At 37.2% G+C, this 18,740-nt stretch overlaps 2 protein-coding genes across 2 annotated transcripts; both read left to right on the plus strand.

Moving 5' to 3' along the window:
- The first annotated feature begins 10,878 nt into the window (after positions 1-10,878).
- LOC137713818 (germin-like protein subfamily 1 member 17) lies at positions 10,879-12,101 on the plus strand. The gene is made up of 2 exons (XM_068453173.2): positions 10,879-11,117; positions 11,372-12,101. The coding sequence occupies exons 1-2, from the start codon at positions 10,985-10,987 to the stop codon at positions 11,923-11,925; spliced, it is 687 nt and encodes a 228-aa protein (XP_068309274.2). The 5' UTR covers positions 10,879-10,984; the 3' UTR covers positions 11,926-12,101.
- A 2,987-nt stretch (positions 12,102-15,088) lies between these two features.
- On the plus strand, positions 15,089-16,237 carry LOC137713833 (germin-like protein subfamily 1 member 13). Its single transcript, XM_068453189.2, has 2 exons — positions 15,089-15,305; positions 15,508-16,237. Exons 1-2 carry the CDS (start codon positions 15,173-15,175, stop codon positions 16,059-16,061), a joined length of 687 nt encoding a protein of 228 aa, XP_068309290.2. The 5' UTR covers positions 15,089-15,172; the 3' UTR covers positions 16,062-16,237.
- Positions 16,238-18,740: the final 2,503 nt, after the last annotated feature.

Below are 18,740 nucleotides of genomic sequence, written 5' to 3' on the forward strand. Positions count from 1 at the left end.
CTCGGTTGATTACTATATTGCCCTTACATAAATAAATTATTTTCACACTAATTAATTTAATTAAATTCTTATAATAAAATTCATCTATATAAAAATATATAAATAGGTTTTATTTATTTATTAAAAGATGGCATGAATGATGTTGAATCCATATATATTGTTTACTAATTTACTTCAATCGAAAAACTAGGTTGATTACTAAATTTCCCTTACATAAATAAATTATTTTCATACTAATTAATTGAATTAACCCATCATGGGAGTTCTTGTGTGAGTTCCCAGAAACAAAACTGTGAGGGCGTGGTCGGGGCCCAAAGCAGATAATATCGTGCTACAGTGGAGTCGAGCCTGGGATGCTGGATCCACCTAAAGTGGCCTGTACGATTGAACTCCTAGCTCATAAATCATGCCTGCACACGAGTCGGAACCACCTATAGTGGTCTGTATGACAGGACTGAGTGTAAATAAATACGTTCTAGTGCTACGATCACGTGAAGACTGTACGAATAGTCGCGGGTCACCTACGAGTCGGAACCACCTATAGTGGTCTGTACAACAAGCATGTGCACCTAACTTGGATCCAAGGTAAGCGTATGGTGCGGGAGGTAAACATCACGTGAAGGACTGTGCCCTAACCATGGCAGGAGCACTAACACCGGGGTGCAGGTTTATAAACTCCCAACACATCTCACATAATCATCAATTTACATAAACAATCTACAACTCACCTGGTACATACCTGAGCGTCCATAGCATCAAATCACATTTATGCATACTATATTAATTCAATGATTTACGTATAAATCAATATGCATGACATATTTATGATTAAAGCTTGTTGAGCATGGTTTTGAAATACGAATATATTCTATTTTTTGGGAAATTATATAGGTTTTATGACGAGGGGTTAGAACATTTGAGAAATGAAATGGTTTTGAAAAGCTTTGTTTTTGCCCACTCACACTTTCTGTTTTGCGCCATTCCAGGTTCTAGGTAGGAGTTATCGTTGGTGGCTTATGAGGATTGCCGGAGGTTCTGACATATTTCAAAAATGTAGGATCAGCTTTGGGTATTGTATAATTAGTACTTGTCCTGTCGGACTGCACTTAGGCTACTTATGCTCTGGTTGTGTATTTCACGCTTAATCTCGCACTAGCACCTTTTCTTAGCTAGTATTGCTGGTAACTTGGTTTTTATTTATTCATATTTCTTTATATCAATATTGCTTCCACACTGTGCACATGGTTACGTCACTCTCATGTGACGACCAGCATGCCTCGATCTAGGTCGGGGTGTGTCAGTTTTGGTATTAGAGACCCATCATGGGAGTTCTCGTGTGAGTTCCCAAAAACAAAACCGTGAGGGCGTAGTCGGGGCCTAAAGCGGACAATATCGTGCTACGGTGGAGTCGGGTCCGGGATGTGGTAGGGGCCTGAGCCGGGATGTGACAATGAGTGTCAAATGAAGGGCAATGTTGGGATAATAAAAAACAAGTGAGGGCATAATTGGTAAATAAAATCCATTCCGGATTCCTCAAGTCACAAGGAATTGAAATACCTCCCTTATGTAGGGAGTCCAATTCCTCCAAAATTAGGAGTTGGATTCCTTAATGCGTGTGGACCCCACATGTATTTTGATCCCCAAGATTACGTAAACAAAAGTGTATGCCGTAATTGGAATCCAATTCCGTAAATTGATTCCGATTACGGGTATGTAAACGTGCCATTAAAGTCTTTGAGAGTCTGTTTGGTGGGTTGATTGGAATATGTTGTCATCTATTATTTGTTGTGTCAAAAATGTGAAATGGACAAGGCTAGGCATGATGATAAATTTACAATATAATGAGTTATTTAACCTATTCTAATACATAGGTTTCAAATCTCATTTTACAAATCTCTGTCAATCTCTAAGGCCCAATCATAGGTTTCAAATCTCATTTTACAAATCTCTGTCAATCTCTAAGGCCCAATTCCATTTAGTTCACCAAATGAGCTGCCATTTAGGGGTTGAGCAAGAGACGAATAGTTGCTAGGTGTGTTTTATTTTTATTTATTTATTTTTTCTTTCCTTCCAGTCTTTCCTTCCAGAAGATAGACTCTATTAAATTCTAATTGAAATGTTTACATCTTCAGCCAAAATATTAAAAAGAAATTCTAAGCCAATACAAATATTAAAAAGAAATTCTGGACCAATACAATTCCATGAACTTAACTGATGTTGAATTCTCTGAACTTGTAAATACTGAGAAAATGCATAATTTAGGAATTCTCCTCCAGAATCTGATCTAAGAGCTATAATTCTTGAACTCAACATATTTTCAACAAGATTCTTGAACTTAAAAAATGTTGAAAACACCTCAGACTTGTATTTGAGAGGATAGAACCAAGTGTACTTGGTATAGTCATCAACAAAGATGACATAGTGCCTATAGCCACTTACAGAAGATACTAATGCTGGCCCCCAAACATTAGTATGTAGAAGTTCTACTGGTTTACATGTAGTGCTATGAGACGATATAAAGGAAAGCTTAGAACATTTTCCTAAAGCACAGTTTGAACAAAAACACTTATTTGTACTAGAAGCAACATAATTACAAGACTTAGAGACTATATTATGAACTTTGAATGAAAGATGACCCAGCCTTTGATGCCAAACTTCATGAGAGACTTTATTTGCTGCAGCAAACAGATGACTGCTAGCAGAAGGATAGGCATGAAAGGGATAAAACCCATTCCTTATTGGACCTTTAAAAAGCGTCATTTCCGAAGAAAGATCATTCACAATAAAGTGAAACGGATATAGATGAACAGAACACCAATTATCAAGTATGAATTGATTTGCAGATAGCAAATTTTCTTGAAAATCAGGCACATAAAGAACATTCTTTAGGGAAAAATTATGATTGGGAACAAAAACTCTAGAGGAACCAGAGTGTAGAATTTGCAAACCTTTGCCGTCTCCAATTTAGACTTGTTCAGGTCCATGATATGCTTCTGGATTTTGTAATTGTGCTAGAGAATTTGTCATGTAAGATGTGGGGCCAGAGTCAAGAATCCAAGACTGTGGAGTAGAGGAGGTGTTAGCACATATTGCAGTTGGAGTAGACTTGTTGCCATATGATGGATTCAGACGGTGTGGACAATCCACAACTTCATGATCAAATTGGCGACAGATCTGACAAGAGAGATGACGACCAGAATTGTAACCAAAATTATAGCCAGAGTGTCCTCCTCGATTCAATTGTTGATTATTCTGCCGATTGAAGTTCTGGTGCTGATTATTAGAACGATAATTGGAGTGATTTCGACCCTGTGTGAACCCCTAGAATTTGAGGAAAAACGATCTTGACCGCGACCTTGGGAGGAGTTGAAATTTAAGGAATTCTGAGCAACAAAGGCCTGAGAATTAAGGTTTGTGCCTGAAGTAAGTAGTAAACCAGAAGCAGATGATCCAATTGAGGAATTATAGGCTTGAAATGTTGAAGAGGATGACAACTTCTTCCTGTTAGTCAACTGAAGTTCCTTGCTGAGAAGGAGACCATGAAGCTCATCAATTGTAGTAGATCCAAGGCAAAATTGAATCGTATCCACAAACGATTCATATTTTGGCGGAAGGCCATGAAGTGTGACTAAGATCAATTCAGAATCCTCAATTGGAGCACCAGCACTAGTAAGAACGTCAGCAATTTCTTCAATTTGTTGAAGATAAATAGCAGCAGTGGAGTCACCTTTTGTAATTTAACGGAGATGCGATCGGAGTTCATGAATTTGCAAACCTTTGCCATATCCAATTTAGACTTGTTCAGGTCCATGATATGCTTCTGGATTTTGTAATTGTGCTAGAGAATTGGTCATGTAAGATGTGGCGCCAGAGTCAAGAATCCAAGACTGTGGAGTAGAGGAGGTGTTAACACACATTGCAGTTGGAGTGGACTTGTTGCCATATGATGGATTCAGACGGTGTGGACAATCCACAACTTCATGATCAAATTGGCAATAGATCTGGCAAGAGAGATGATGACCAGAATTGTAGCCAAAATTATAGCCAGATCATCCTCCTCGATTGAATCGTTGATTATTCTGGCGATTAAAGTTCTGGTGCTGATTATTAGAACGATAATTGGAGTGATTTCGACCTTGTGAACCCTTAGAATTTGAGGAAAAACGATCTTGACCGCGACCTTGGGAGGAGTTGAAATTTAAGGAATTCTGAGCAACGAGGCCTGAGAATTAAGGTTTGCACTTGAAGTAGGTAGTAAACCAGAAGCAGATGATCAAATTGATGAATTATAGGCTTGAAATGTTAAAGAGGATGACAACTTCTTCCTGTTAGTCAACTAAAGTTCCTTGCTGAGAAGGAGACCATGAAGCTCATCAATTGTAGTAGATCCAAGGCGAAATTGAATCGTATCCACAAACGATTCATATTTTGGTGGAAGGCCATGACGTGTGACTGAGATCAATTCAGAATCCTCAATTGGAGCACCAGCGCTGGTAAGAACGTCAGCAATTTCTTCAATTTGTTGAAGATAAATAGCAGCAGTGGAGTCACCTTTTGTAATTTAACGGAGACGCGATCGGAGTTCATGAATGTGCGATTGAGATGCCGCTGCAAGGTGCGATTCATGTTTTGACCAAAACTCACGAGAAGAATTTACACTGACGATGTAAGGAATCAAGGAATCAGAGAGAGTAGAATTAATCCAGATCAAAATGTTGAGATCATTCTCAAACCAGGCTACATACTCAGGATTAAGTGTGGCGGTGCGATTTTCAACAGAATCACAGAGAAATTTGGGTGAAGCCACCATGAAGCCATCAACAATTCTAGTGAGATTATATCTTCGAAAAATCAGAGCGAAAAAGCACTCCAGGTGAGATAATTTGTGGTGGTGAGCTTGATAGGAACCATGGATCCGATGTTTTGGATTGTGATCAAAGAGATGGGAGAATGATTTGCAGCTGATGAAGCAGGAGGATCAAGCTGCGAGGAAGAATCTAAGGGAGAATCAGAGGTCACCATGATTAACGAATTAGGGTTTGGGTAAGAAATCACAAAGGAAAGAAGCGAGGATTAGGATGGGTTAAGTCGGTAGACAGACGCAAAGGATACCATAAAAGAGTAGTATTTTCATTAACTCAAATGATAAGATTACAAGAATATTTATATACAAGCTTTGATCACTGCACATGTGTGGACTCCACACTTTAACAAGCTATAACAACCAAAACAGAAAGGACAAAAAATATCTCAACAATTCAACACACTAAGTTTTATCCTTTTCTACTAAATGAGTTTTATTAATACGACCCTCCATTTTCTGAATTAAAATCACAACGAAATGTGCCGCTCGATTGCCTTCATGACAAACAAATTCGAACGAAACAATTCCCACATCCTTAGCAATAGCCAAAGATCATGAACTATACTTTCCAACTTCGCATCCACACTGATCTTCTTTCGTAGCATCCTAATTACCCCGCAAGCGTCGGACTCGATAATGATATTTCGTAGTCCCTCTCGTCCGCACGCCTCCATCGCTTCTCGAATTCTGCCATCATGGCATTAGCTACCTGAAAATCCCCGATCGCCCCCACCCACCCCAACTGCAACCAAAATTGAGAACTACCAAACCTCCAGCCCCCTTCTTCCTCTTCCCACACCACGCGACATCGCAATTTACTTTCAAATAGCTAGTTAGATTGACTAATATATATATATATATATATGTTGCATCAATCTAATTATCATGTCAAACCTTCGACCGAACTCTGTCAGAACTTTTAAGTTAGTTGAGTCTAAACCTTCCGTGGTGCTTTAGGAGCACAGAATATTCCGGACATTCAAATTGTTAAATCGTTCTAACAATTAAAAAACTCAAAAATATCCCATATTCCAGAGCATAAAAAATCTTGGCTTAAGCCATCTATAAATGGAGAATATCTTCTGCCTCAAGTTTTTTTTCTCTCTCAAATGTCTACTTCTCTTTGTGGAGATTTTTTTCTTGTGTTCGTAACATTACTAATACATCACGTGTTATTATATAAGTGGTGAGAAATTTTATTTTTTTATGTTATTAATTTTTTAATACAAAAATCTCATCTCAGTGATGTCAAAGTAGAACTTTAATGGAATGGCTAATGGCCAGGAGATGTACATTCCCTTCTCAGTTTCTATCATTTTCTCTCTCTATAAGTGGGGTGATAGCGAGCGAGAATGGGAGTAGGGCTGGGTTCGGTTTTTTTCGGTTCGGTTTTTTCTCAAAACCGAAACCGAACCGAAATTTCGGTTCGGTTCGGTTCGGTTCAAATTTTTTTCGGTTTTTTTCGGTTCGGTTTTTTTTCGGTTCGGTTTTTTTCGGTTCGGTTTCGGTTTTTTTCGGTTTTTTTTTTTTTTTTTTTTTTTTTTTTTTTTTTTTCTTTCTCCCTCCAAAATTATTAAAAAAAAAAAAGGAAATATAAAAGTTCACATTCATATTAATAGGCTAGGCGGAATGAAAAATAAGGAGGAGGAGGGTTAGGGTTGTTTTGTTAAAAAGATTAAAAAATTAAAAAAAATCTCACAAATCCTGGAGGCATGAGGGTTCGAACCCATGCCTCCATGCTTGTAAAGTTTCACTGAAACCAACTTGGCAACATGTTCTATTTTGTTATGATTGTATGACTAAACTATTTATAAATATTCAAAAAAATTATATATATATATATATCGGTTCGGTTCGGTTTCCGAGCCTCAAAAACCGAAACCGAACCGGTCAGATTCGGTTCGGTTCGGTTTGACAATTTCGGTTCGGTTTTTTTTTCGGTTCGGTTTTTTTCGGTCTCGGTCCGGTTCGGTTTTCGGTTTTTTTCGGTTTTCGGTTTTTTGAACCCACCCCTAAATGGGAGAGGGGATATTACTGACATCACTTTTATATTATAAAATTTTACCCTTTAAATATACAAAATGATTTGTTTAAAAATATTTGATAATTATTTTGTTCTTTGTTTTTTGTTTTATTTTTTGTGCTAGTGATAGAGGTGACTTAGCATGGAAAAAAATATCTATGAAGAAGATAGATGAAGGATGGTGGTGAAGATGGAAGAAATGCACACAAAATGAAAACTAACAATTAATTGCTTATCAAACAGACCCTTTATAAGTAAGCATTAAGCATTTGATATTTGCACTATGTACAACTAATGTTGAGAATGAGTCCCACATTAATGGAAGAAGGGATATGACATGAGCTTAATTATAAGTAAATTGGACTATTCCCCATATTGCCAATTGATTTTATGGTGGAATCTCAACTTTCTTCATGCTCCACGTCATCCTGTTGTGTTGTCCACATATTAGGCATGAAAATTCGTCACACGTGAGGAGGCGTGTTGAAAATGAGTCTCACATTGATGGAATGAGGAATCTTGAATGAGTTTATAAGTAAGTTGTGTTACTCCTCATATTACCAATTAATTTTATATACAATGGAACCTCAACTTTCTTTAACTAATTAACCCATGTTTGGCTCTAAGCAATTATATTGAACACAAAACATTAAACATGCATGCATGATTTATAATCATCTCTTGACCTTGGACTACCTTTTGAGGCTTTTATATAAAGAAGAATGTCCAAACTCAGTTCTGCCTGTTGTTGCTGATAGTCTCATATATAGATGATAGTCTCATGTATTCATTTTTCCATGTCACAAAGCAAAAGCTCAGTACGAGTTTGAGTCTTAAGAAAGCAAAGTTGCTCTACCTACCAAACCCTAAATTTACCATCACAAAAAGCACACCTAAAACACAAACATGACCAGATTGCTGTCATATATATAATCAGGTTATTGAAGTGATCAATCAATTTCTTTGTAGAACCTGCATGCATACAAGTATAGGAGTGCCGAATGCTGAGGGATACTGCATACAATCCGCTAGCAAAATGAGTAACGAGTTTGACATGTATAACACTACCCCAAGAATGAAGTAATTATCAGACATTTCAGCTAACACCGTGGCCTCAAAGTTGGTAAAGAAATTTACGTAAAGTTGTAAAACTAAATAAAATTTTTTCATTCGAGGTTTTATCGAAGAGTAATGTTATTCATACTATGTTTTTGTACCACATTATCATATTATCTTAGGTGGCATTTGATGTGGACAGCCACATCATTTGAATTAATTAGATTTTTAAATTTAGTTTATTATTTAATAAACTAATAATTAAGAAAAACTAGTTAATTAAATGATGATTGTGGTATGAGGAGTCTTTCTCCTCCATTTCCTTAGGTTTTGCAAAATTTTCAAATGATGTGGCTGTCCACATCAGATGCCACCTAAAATGGTATAGAAATGTGGTACAAAACATGGTATAAATAATATTACTCTTTATCAAAACTTTAAGAGTATGGCATGAGTCTCTTTAGGGCGGTGGCGCATGGTTACCCAGTTTCCCAGTTGTCAACAATCATGCATCTTTAGTATAGTGTAATGCTGTCTCAAATGGTGAAGGAAATGCTCACAGGCTATACCATGCACCCTCTGTCTCTCTCTTATTTTTTACTTTTCTTGCTGTTCGTTCTTTTAATTATGAAACATGCATAAAGAGAGAGAGAGAAAAAAAAAAAAAAAAAAAAGGAGATACTGAGGGCGTGATTGGCGTTCCAATTTGCCTCACTCGTTTGTTGTAAAATTTTTCAATATGTCTGAAACACGATATACATGACATATATCATTATATAAATGGATAAACATTAAAACAAACAGACACAAGCTGTACTCAATAAAGGAAAGGGATCCTCTCCAAATCACTTCCTCCTAATCCACAAAATCAAGGAATCCGTGCTATTGAAAATTGATCCAACGACTAAAGTTATTATAACTTTTAAAATAAACCCCTGTTTGTAGCCGTTAGATTCAATTTTAATAGCACGAATTTCTTAATTTGATGGATTAGAAAAAAAGGATTATAAAATATCTACAACAAAAATACATTATTTGCAAGTTGAAAAAAAAGACAAATATTATTCTTTTAATATTGTGTACGTCGTTTGACCAGATTTTCCCTCCTCCTAACAACTCTTGTTCTTTTTGGTACTAGTTTAACTCATTTCCTCTACATCTTCCTCGTTTTATAAATAAGTATATTCTATATACCTAATAGATAGACCTTTACTAAAGGCCGACCCCTAATGCAAAGGAATCTCCATTTAAAAAAAAAAAAATGAGGATTAGGTGCATGGCTCACTCAATATCGAACTTCAATAATCCGAACCGTTTATTTTGTAAGTCTCGATTCATAGATTTGCTCTGCAAAAATTCAATTCAATCCAAAATCATTTGCGTATTTAATTATCAAGATAAAATTTCATTGTTTCTTATATAACAAAGTATTCGTTAATTCTTTTGATCCCAATTAGATGTCTTAAATATTTCCAATTCGGCTAATATTTTGTAAGGATGATCTATGAGATGCAACTTGAAAAATAAACGGTTTAGATAGTTAAAGTTCAATGTGGTGTGGACCCCATAACTAATTCCTATTTTTATATAAATATAAAGATCCCTACCCTTAAGGGCTTCCTTATTAAAGGTACCCTTAACCGGATATTCTTCGCTTCTTCTTTTTCAAGTAAAATTATATATTGTATATTGAAACACCAAATAATGGAACTCAGTCAAATTATTTATGTGCTTGAAAATTCTAACATAAGTAGCTTCTAATTTCAACCGTTAAATGCATGGTCGATCGGCCTTTTTTTATTCTTGTTTTGTAGTTTTTATTTCCGGCTATCTTAGTTAGGATCGATTTACTTAGTTACTGTTTGGGTTAATTGCATAAACATCTTTAAGTTTTACAGTGTTTTTACAAAACTCCTTGAGGTTGGCGTCAGTTGACTCCTCATTATAGTAGGATTTGACACCTTTCTTATCTCCTGTAATCAGGATAGGGGTTATTAGTTTTATTCTTTCCTTGTATCATATATTTACGAAGCATTCCAAAACCCTAAATTAGAACATGCGAACCAAGGTTGTTGCTGGGAATGAGTTGGGGAAAGGGTAGATGGTGATTGTCTGTGGGTCCGCAGTGAAAAAAACTAAGGGAAGTTAGATGTTTGGATTCAAGGGAGGAGAAGATGTGAGATTCTGTCAAAAAAATTAGTTTGTTTTAATGTTTTATTAATTTTTAATTTGATTTCCTTTTCTTTTTATTTATAAAGGTTTTTTATTTTCATTTTGTTTGTAAGTAATTATAAGGGTAGATTTGTCCTACTAAGATGATTTTTTGACCAAAAGGGGTTATGTGAAACTAAATCAAAACTTAAGGGAGTATTAGTGTAGTATTTCAAACGTAAGAAAATTTTATGAAAACACAATAAATCTGCCGAGTGTTACTATAATTAGGAAACACCTATACGTGCATGCATTTTTTTTTTTTTTTTTTTTGTCATTAGACAAGCGTGGGGGTGGGGGGAATCGAACTTGGGTGAGGTGGGAGTTTCTTTGGCTCTAGTGCCACTGCAACTAGGCCCCCATCCTCGTGCATGTGTTAGTGTACAAGCTTAATTTTTATCAAAATTTCTAACGAACAAAAGAAATGCAAAAAATGCAATATTAGGATAATCGACCATATGAAAAAAATGCGATATGGTCAGTGGCTTATTGCGAAAAGAAGTGGTACAAATTAATATTAAATTTTAATCCAAGACGGCAGGACCAGTTCAATTAAGTTGTAATTACAACCAAGTCTTTAGCTGCTTCTAAAATGATCCAAGTCTTTACCTGCTTCTAAAAATTAATCCAAGCCTTTACGTGCTTCAATTGTCTACAGGGAAAATCCAAGACCAGTTCATCATCAGTCTCTCTTGCTAATCTATAAATAGATAAGTGTCCCCATACATAATTTTCATCCTTCTCAAAGCAACTGATCATCTAGTTAAGTACAAGTTCCAAGTCCTTGCTAATCTAGACGATAATCCCCTATAGACTATACATAGCTAGCGATGAAAGGAGTTCATTTCCCTGTAACTGCTGTTGCCCTTTTAGTATTAGCATTCGCCACCCTCCTTGCCTCCGCCTCTGATCCCAGTCCTCTTCAGGACTTTTGCGTAGCAATTAATAACACCGATTCTGCTGGTACGTATAATTTTATGTTTCAATTATGTAAATACAATTCATTAATTAAGATTGTTCTTCTGTTGTATAAATTAATTATAAGTTATTTTGTGTCAAAGTAAAATTTCATTCAGTAAATACAGAGAGTACGTAGGTAATAGCTAGAAGCCTAACTATATGATTTTGCATGGCTGATGGTTCATCATCCATGCATGTACAACGCGGACGTACATAAAAAGATTAATTAATTTGTTTGTGTGTTCCATTGCGAGCAGTGTTCGTGAACGGGAAGTTCTGCAAGAACCCAAAACTTGCATCAGCAAACGATTTCTTCTCTGACAAGCTCCGGTACCCCGGAAACACATCGAATCCGGTCGGTTCAATTGTCACGGCGGCAAACGTGGATGACATACCTGGACTCAACACTCTCGGCATATCCTTTGCTCGCGTAGACTTTGCACCAAATGGCCTCAACCCTCCTCACACTCACCCTCGAGCCACGGAGATCCTCATAGTCTTGGAAGGTTCACTCTACGTCGGATTTGTCACATCCAATGGCGACGGCAATCGGCTGTTCACTAAAGTTTTGTACAAGGGAGATGTGTTTGTATTCCCAATCGGTCTCATTCACTTCCAACTTAATGTCGGAAAAACCAACGCTTTGGCCATCGCCGGTCTCAGCAGCCAGAACCCAGGAGTGATCACCATTGCGAACGCAGTCTTCGGATCCAACCCTCCCATCAACCCTGATGTTTTGGCCAAGGCATTCCAGGTGGACGATAATGTGGTTGCTTATCTTCAGAAACAGTTTTGGTACAATAACAGTTAATCAAAACGACCCACAAATTATGTGAAGTCTAATATTAAATAAATAAGAAGATCATGGTTTGATTTGCTTATGTAATGATGTACCAATCTTCCTATACAGCCAGTCTCCTTCCGACCCCGAGGGATGTTTTGAGCATAATTTTAATACAACAGTGATATGTGTTATTTATCCCTAAATCTCTTACTTGGAAGGTTTTTTTTTCGTGGGTCGAGCTCTCACTTGCAGTTTGAACAATCGAAGAATGAACATAAATAAATATAATTTATCATTCGATTCAACAAAATTATCATAACCACCTTCGATAAGAGGAAAAGGGCAACAAAAGAACGAACCTCACCTTATTGCCATAAGAACACCGTATCAACCAAAAGAGAAGAAAAAATGGGTTCCAGCAGCCTATCCGAGCCGAACCCGACCAACAAGAGTAGCAGCCACAAGTCTTATCGAAAACTAAATCAGTAGATCTGCTCGGCCTAGAAAATGTATGCTTTGTCAAACCACATCTGCTATTCTGCTCTTCCTACCAACCACCAAATACAAAAGAGATTTTAAACTTATTGTAACAACGATATCATGATAAAATCATTCCACACCCCAAAATGATCTGCCCGACTCGTCCAAAACAACAAACAATCTGCTTCTCCAATCCACTTCAAGCAAGCAAATGTGTTCCTCCAAACCACGTCGCCCCAAAATTGATCAGGGCACCTAAATTTCCCTTTGGGTCAGCATACTACCAATACCCACCACCACCACCTTATTAGTATGTCGTCTGAGCCATTCATTTGGGTCTGATCAGAAAATACAAAAAGAAGGACGACGAAGCATGCAGCACTATTAAGAATAAATTGTAGCAAGAACTTTCTTAGTGTTCACTTGTGATTTACTTGGACTTACATGATAAATCTCATCGGCATTGGACACTTATTTGGGCCTATACCCGCTTAGATTTGGGCCAAACTTCTGTCTAGCTATATTTTCTACTACTCCGCTCATTTCATAAAGTATTCTACCACGTTTAACGACAACCATATTCGTTGCCCAATTAATGAAAAATAAGTAACTCCAACTACAAGAATACTACAAGGGAAATTCTCCTTTACACATTGTTTTTCATGAGTAAGCAATTGAGATTTAACCAAATGAGCTTTGCTTTTGTAATGCATTTGCACCACTGCGTGGATTCGAACCCTGTCAGTTTCATAATATTATCTAATCTAACAAATATATCGGTTGACAAAAACACAAAAAAAAAAAAAAAAAAAAAAAAAACTTTGTTTCTACGGTGCAAGTGGAAATTTGACAAGATCAAAATTTGCGGAATGTTTATATATAATTATGTATTGTCAACGAGAGTTCCCTTCCGTTGTCAACATGAATATTAATTAGTGTGTTTGAGAAAACCAATTCCACTCTCCGTAGAGAGAGAGGATTACGTTGGAATGCTTCAATTGGCTTAGCTACCGATACCTATTTCAATACTTGCATTCCTATTTGGAGGAATGAACTCATCTTTTTACTTGCAAATAATGTATCATCGTCGTAAAAAGTTTGTAACCAAAACCGTCTAATATCTTGATCTTTACTTGAAGATAACTATGCAAAAAATCATTCATATTCAAAATCATTTAGTTGTCTTGATGTACCAAATAAGTTCATAGTGTAGGTACTAAGCAGCATATTCGTAATATTAAATCGTCCAACTATTTGATATATTAGGACAACTAAACAATTCGAATTCGAATGTTTTTTTGTAAAGATGATCTTCAAATGAAGATTAAGATATTGGACAGCTCTGATTATGAAATTTCTACAACGAAGATACATTATTTGCAAGTTGGAAAAAATGCAAATAAGAAAAGTAAGAAAAAGGACATTTTCTCTCTCTCTCTAGAAAGCCCAAATCCACAGCCTCATCTCCAGCTTCAAGTTTCAGCCGCCGCCACTTGCTCTTGCTTGGGGTAGGCGACAGCCCGCTACTCCTGCCCTCCTTTGCCTTTTCCATCTTCTTCCTCCTCTCTTACTTCCTATGCCCCATCCCCCTCCCCCTTTTTCCTCTCCCCTTCTCAGGCTCTTTTCGTTTATTCCTGATTCTCCTTGAGTTTATCACAATTTTCCTAAGTCGAGTCTTAACTATCCCCTGAGTTTGTATCCTATCCCCTGAGTTTGTATCAAATATGGGCTTCATGCCCCTTATCTGGTGTGTTTTACCTACTTTTATTGCTTTTTGTCTTTTAATTTTCCTTCCTCCCTCCTCTTAGCTGTGATACTCCATCCCCATTCCACCAGGCACTCGGATAGACGGGCTCTGATCAGAATTGGATGCCAAATCTACTACCCTCCCTCAATTCCCCTCCCCCAATCGGCATCCTAGGCATGTTGGATCTCTATCGAGGCCAAGTATTGGGTATTTTACATACTCCTTAGCCTCACTCTCTACCACATGATACTTTGTTTGTATATATTTGCAAAGCACAATTTTTTCCTTTTTGATCTCTGCGATTTCTGAGGAAGAAGTCAGGAGACTTCTATTGAACACCCAGGGTCAAAAATGCCATTTCGCTGTATAAAACACACAAAAACCTAAATTTATAGAGCAACTCGAGGGCAAAAAAGGCATAACACTGGCGAAGGAATAGTGTTTTAGGCTTTTTTTCTCTTTTAGTATATATATAATTTCCGGCTCTTGAGATCGATTTAATTAGTTACTGAAAACACTACATGCATGCATGTTTTAGTGTAACAAATTTAATTTTCATCAAAATTTCTAACGAACAAAAGAAATGCTATACAAATTTTCAATTTTAAAATAATATTTAAATTACACTAAGAGGATGGAGAGTTCGAACCTAAGTGTAACGCAGATTTTATTATTACGATAATGGATCACCTGCAAAAATGTGGTATATATGGTCAGTGGCTTATTGCGAAAGGAATTGGTACAAATTAATATTAAATTTAATCCAAGACCAATTCAATAAGGAGTAACTACAACCAAGTCGCTAGCTGCTTCTAAAAGTATCCAAGTCTTTACCTGCTTCTACAAATTAATCCAAGTCTTTACCTGCTTCGATTACCCACAGGGAAAATCCAAGACCAGTTCATCATCAGACTCTCTTGCAAATCTATAAATACAGAAGTGTCCCCATGCATAATTTTCATCCATCTCGAACCAACTCATCATCAGATCATCTAGTTAAATACAAGTTCCACGTCCTTGCTAATCCCCTATAGACTATAGCTAGCGATGAAAGGAGTTCATTTCCCTGTAACTGCTGCTGCCCTGTCAGTATTAGCATTCGCCACCCTCCTTGCCTCTGCCTCTGATCCCGATCCTCTTCAGGACTTTTGTGTAGCAATTAATAACACCGATTCTGCTGGTACGTATACTTATATGTTTTAATTATGTAAAAACAATATCCTTAATTAAGATTCCATTCAGTACAGAGAGTACTTAGGAAATAGCAAGGCCTAAACCCTAACTATATGATTTTGCATGGCTGATGGCTCATCATCCATGCATGTACAACACCTACGTACATAAAAAAGATTTAATTTGCTTGTGTGTATCATTGCGAGCAGTGTTTGTGAACGGGAAGTTCTGCAAGGACCCAAAACTTGCATCAGCAAACGATTTCTTCTCTGACAAGCTCCGGTACCCCGGAAACACAATGAATCCGGTCGGTTCAATTGTTACGGCAGCGAACGTGGATAATATACCCGGACTCAACACTCTCGGCATATCCTTTGCTCGCGTAGACTTTGCACCAAATGGCCTCAATCCTCCTCACACTCACCCTCGTGCCACGGAGATCCTCATAGTCGTGGAAGGCTCACTCTACGTCGGATTTGTCACATCCAATGGCGACGGCAATCGGCTGTTCACCAAAGTGTTGTACAAGGGAGATGTGTTTGTATTCCCAATCGGTCTCATTCACTTCCAACTTAATGTCGGAAAAACCAATGCTTTGGCCATAGCCGGTCTCAGCAGCCAGAACCCAGGAGTGATCACCATTGCGAATGCAGTCTTCGGATCCAACCCTCCCATCAACCCTGATGTTTTGGCCAAGGCATTCCAGGTGGACGATAATGTGGTTGATTATCTTCAGAAACAGTTTTGGTACAATAACAGTTAATCAAATCGACTCACAAATTATATGAAATCTAATATTAAATAAATAAAAAGATCATGGTTTGATTTGCTTATGTAATGATGTACCAATCTTCCTATACAGCCAGTCTCCTTCCGACTCTGAGGGATGTTTTGAGCATAATTTTAATACAACAGTGATATGTGTTATTTATCCCTAAATCTCTTACTTGGAAGGTTGTTTTTTTTTGTGGGTCGAGCTCTCACTTGCAGTTTGAACAATCGAAAAATGAACATAAATAAATATAATATATCATTCGATTCAACAAAATTATCATGACCACCTTCGATAAGAGCAAAAAGGCAACAAAAGAGCGAACCTAACCTTATTGCCATAAGAACACCGTATCAACCAAAAGAGAAGAAAAAATTGGTTCCAGCAGCATATCGGAGCCGAACCCGACCACCAAAAGTTGCAGCCACAAGTCTTATCGAAAACTAAATCTGCCGGGCCTAGAAAATTTATGCTCTGTCAAACCACATCTGCTCTTCCTACCAACCATCAAATACAAAAGAGAGTTTAAACTTATTGTAACGCAGAGATCATGATAAAATCATTCGACACCTCAAACAAAATGATCTGCTCGATTCGTCCAAAACAACAAACAATCTGCTTCTTCAACCCACTTCAAACAAGCAAATGCGTTCCTCCAAACTACCTCGCTCCAAAATTGATCAGGGCACCTAAATTTCTCTTTGGGTCAGCATTTATACTACCAATTCCCACCATCACCACCTTATTAGTATGTCGTCTGATCCACTCATTTGGGTCTGATCAGAAAATACAAAAAGGAGGACGACGAAGCATGCAGCACTATTAATGTGGCCGGCTACTAACCATCTCAGCTCAGACCAGAGACACCACCATTGAGACTTGGGGCTCTTATTCTCCAATTTTCCCTTAAAATAATGGACCGGGTCACGCCACTACTCTCCTTGTTCATGCATAGAAGAAGTTTCTCCTAGCTAAGAACAAGTTTTTTCTCTTTAGGTTCAAGTAGAATAGCAGAATAAGTCAAATGTGCCTCCTAGCTAATAACAAAGTCTATTAACCAATTACATGAAATTGAAGCGGACCAAGTAATTTACAAATACACTTGAACTTGGATATTCATACTACCATGTCAACCAAAACGAGGCCATCCATGATGAGGTCGACCTCGATCATTTTTCGAGCTCAAGCTAGGCGAACATTTTAGGTGGTTCAGTTGTAACACATGATGGGATATTTAGGTACTTGTGCAGAGAGGTTAAAATCACACAAAATACTTGCAAGAGAACAAGGTAGTTGTAGTATAAACGGCTCAAGCAATGTCATTTTCTCCAGGGATTATTTAAAACAATTAATGAAAAACCCTAATCCTAGTTAATTATTTGGAAATAAAGATTGGAAAAGGTTGATTTTGAATTTAAAAGTAATAAAAATGAATTGACTTTTTAGCCAAAATGGTCCCTGAGATTTGCATAACTCCTCACTTTGGTCCTTGAGATTTCAAATCAATAGAAGTGGTCCCTGAGATTGTCCACCATCCATCATTTTGGTCCTTTTGTTAAAAACTCCGTTAAGTGTCCCGGAGCTCTTGGCCAGAAGTTTGGGCAATTTTCAAAGCTTTGTAACTCAATCGTTTCTTAACCAAATTCGACCCATAATATATCAAAATGAAGATAGGAAAGTGTAGAATAAGATTATACCTATTTGGAAACCCAATGGTTTCTAGAGATGGTCGGAAAATAGCCTCAAAGTTGACTGCTCCGAGGGAAAACAGGACAACTCACCGGAAACTGGGCAAACTTTAAACGTTCATAACTTCTTCAATACTCAACATAATCAGTGATTCAAAAACGAAAATCATACTTCTTGACGAGACAAAGAGAATGGTATCTTTTTCAATGGCTAACTCTCCTTGGTTTGGCCAAAAAACGGCTCGAAAGTAGTTATCTTGGTCTACTTTCGAGCCGTTTTCTGGCCAAACTACGACGAGTTAGCCCCAGAAAAAGGTACCATTCTCTCCGTCTCGTCTAGAAGTATGATTTTCGTTTTTGAATCACGTAATTTGTTGCGTATTGAAGAAGTTATGAATATTTAAAGTTTGCCCAGTTTCCCGCGAGTTTTCCAGTTTTCCCTCGGACCTGTCAACTTTGAGGCTATTTTCCGAACATCTCCAGCAACCATTGGGCTTCCAAATAGATATAATCTTATTCTACACTTTTCTATCTTCATTTTGATATATTATGGGTCGAAGTTGGTTAAGAAACGATTGAGTTACGAAGCTTTGAAAATTGCCCAAACTTCTGGCCAACGGAGTTTTTAACGGAATGACCAAAGTGGTGGATGGTGGACAATCTCAAGGACCACTTCTATTGATTTGAAATCTTAGGGACCACGGTGAGGAGTTATGCAAATCTCATGCAGGGACTATTTTTGCTAAAAAGCCAAACGAATTTTAATAAAAGTAATTTAGGAAAAACAACTAATAACCAATTAGAAAGGAAACAAAACAAAGAGAAAAGGTTTTGAGAAACAAATTTGGAAAAGCACTAGGGTTTTTCCATCCCCTTACTAATTACATATGAATTATCCATGCAACTTTGAAGGTTAGGTTTTCCTAAAATATATTCTACTTATGGCATTCAAGCTAGAACGTATATCAAACATGCAATTCGT

Source organism: Pyrus communis, chromosome 14, assembly GCF_041283825.1.
Source record: "Pyrus communis isolate YQ-2024b chromosome 14, ASM4128382v1, whole genome shotgun sequence".
Taxonomy (NCBI): domain Eukaryota; kingdom Viridiplantae; phylum Streptophyta; class Magnoliopsida; order Rosales; family Rosaceae; genus Pyrus; species Pyrus communis.

Excerpts from the sequence above, each read along its gene's own strand:
- LOC137713833 (XM_068453189.2), top strand. The coding sequence starts at position 15,173 with ATGAAAGGAGTTCATTTCCCTGTAACTGCTGCTGCCCTGTCAGTATTA. Across the intron at positions 15,306-15,507 it reads TAATAACACCGATTCTGCTG|TGTTTGTGAACGGGAAGTTC; the intron begins GTACGTATACTT and ends CATTGCGAGCAG.
- LOC137713818 (XM_068453173.2), top strand. The coding sequence starts at position 10,985 with ATGAAAGGAGTTCATTTCCCTGTAACTGCTGTTGCCCTTTTAGTATTA. Across the intron at positions 11,118-11,371 it reads TAATAACACCGATTCTGCTG|TGTTCGTGAACGGGAAGTTC; the intron begins GTACGTATAATT and ends CATTGCGAGCAG.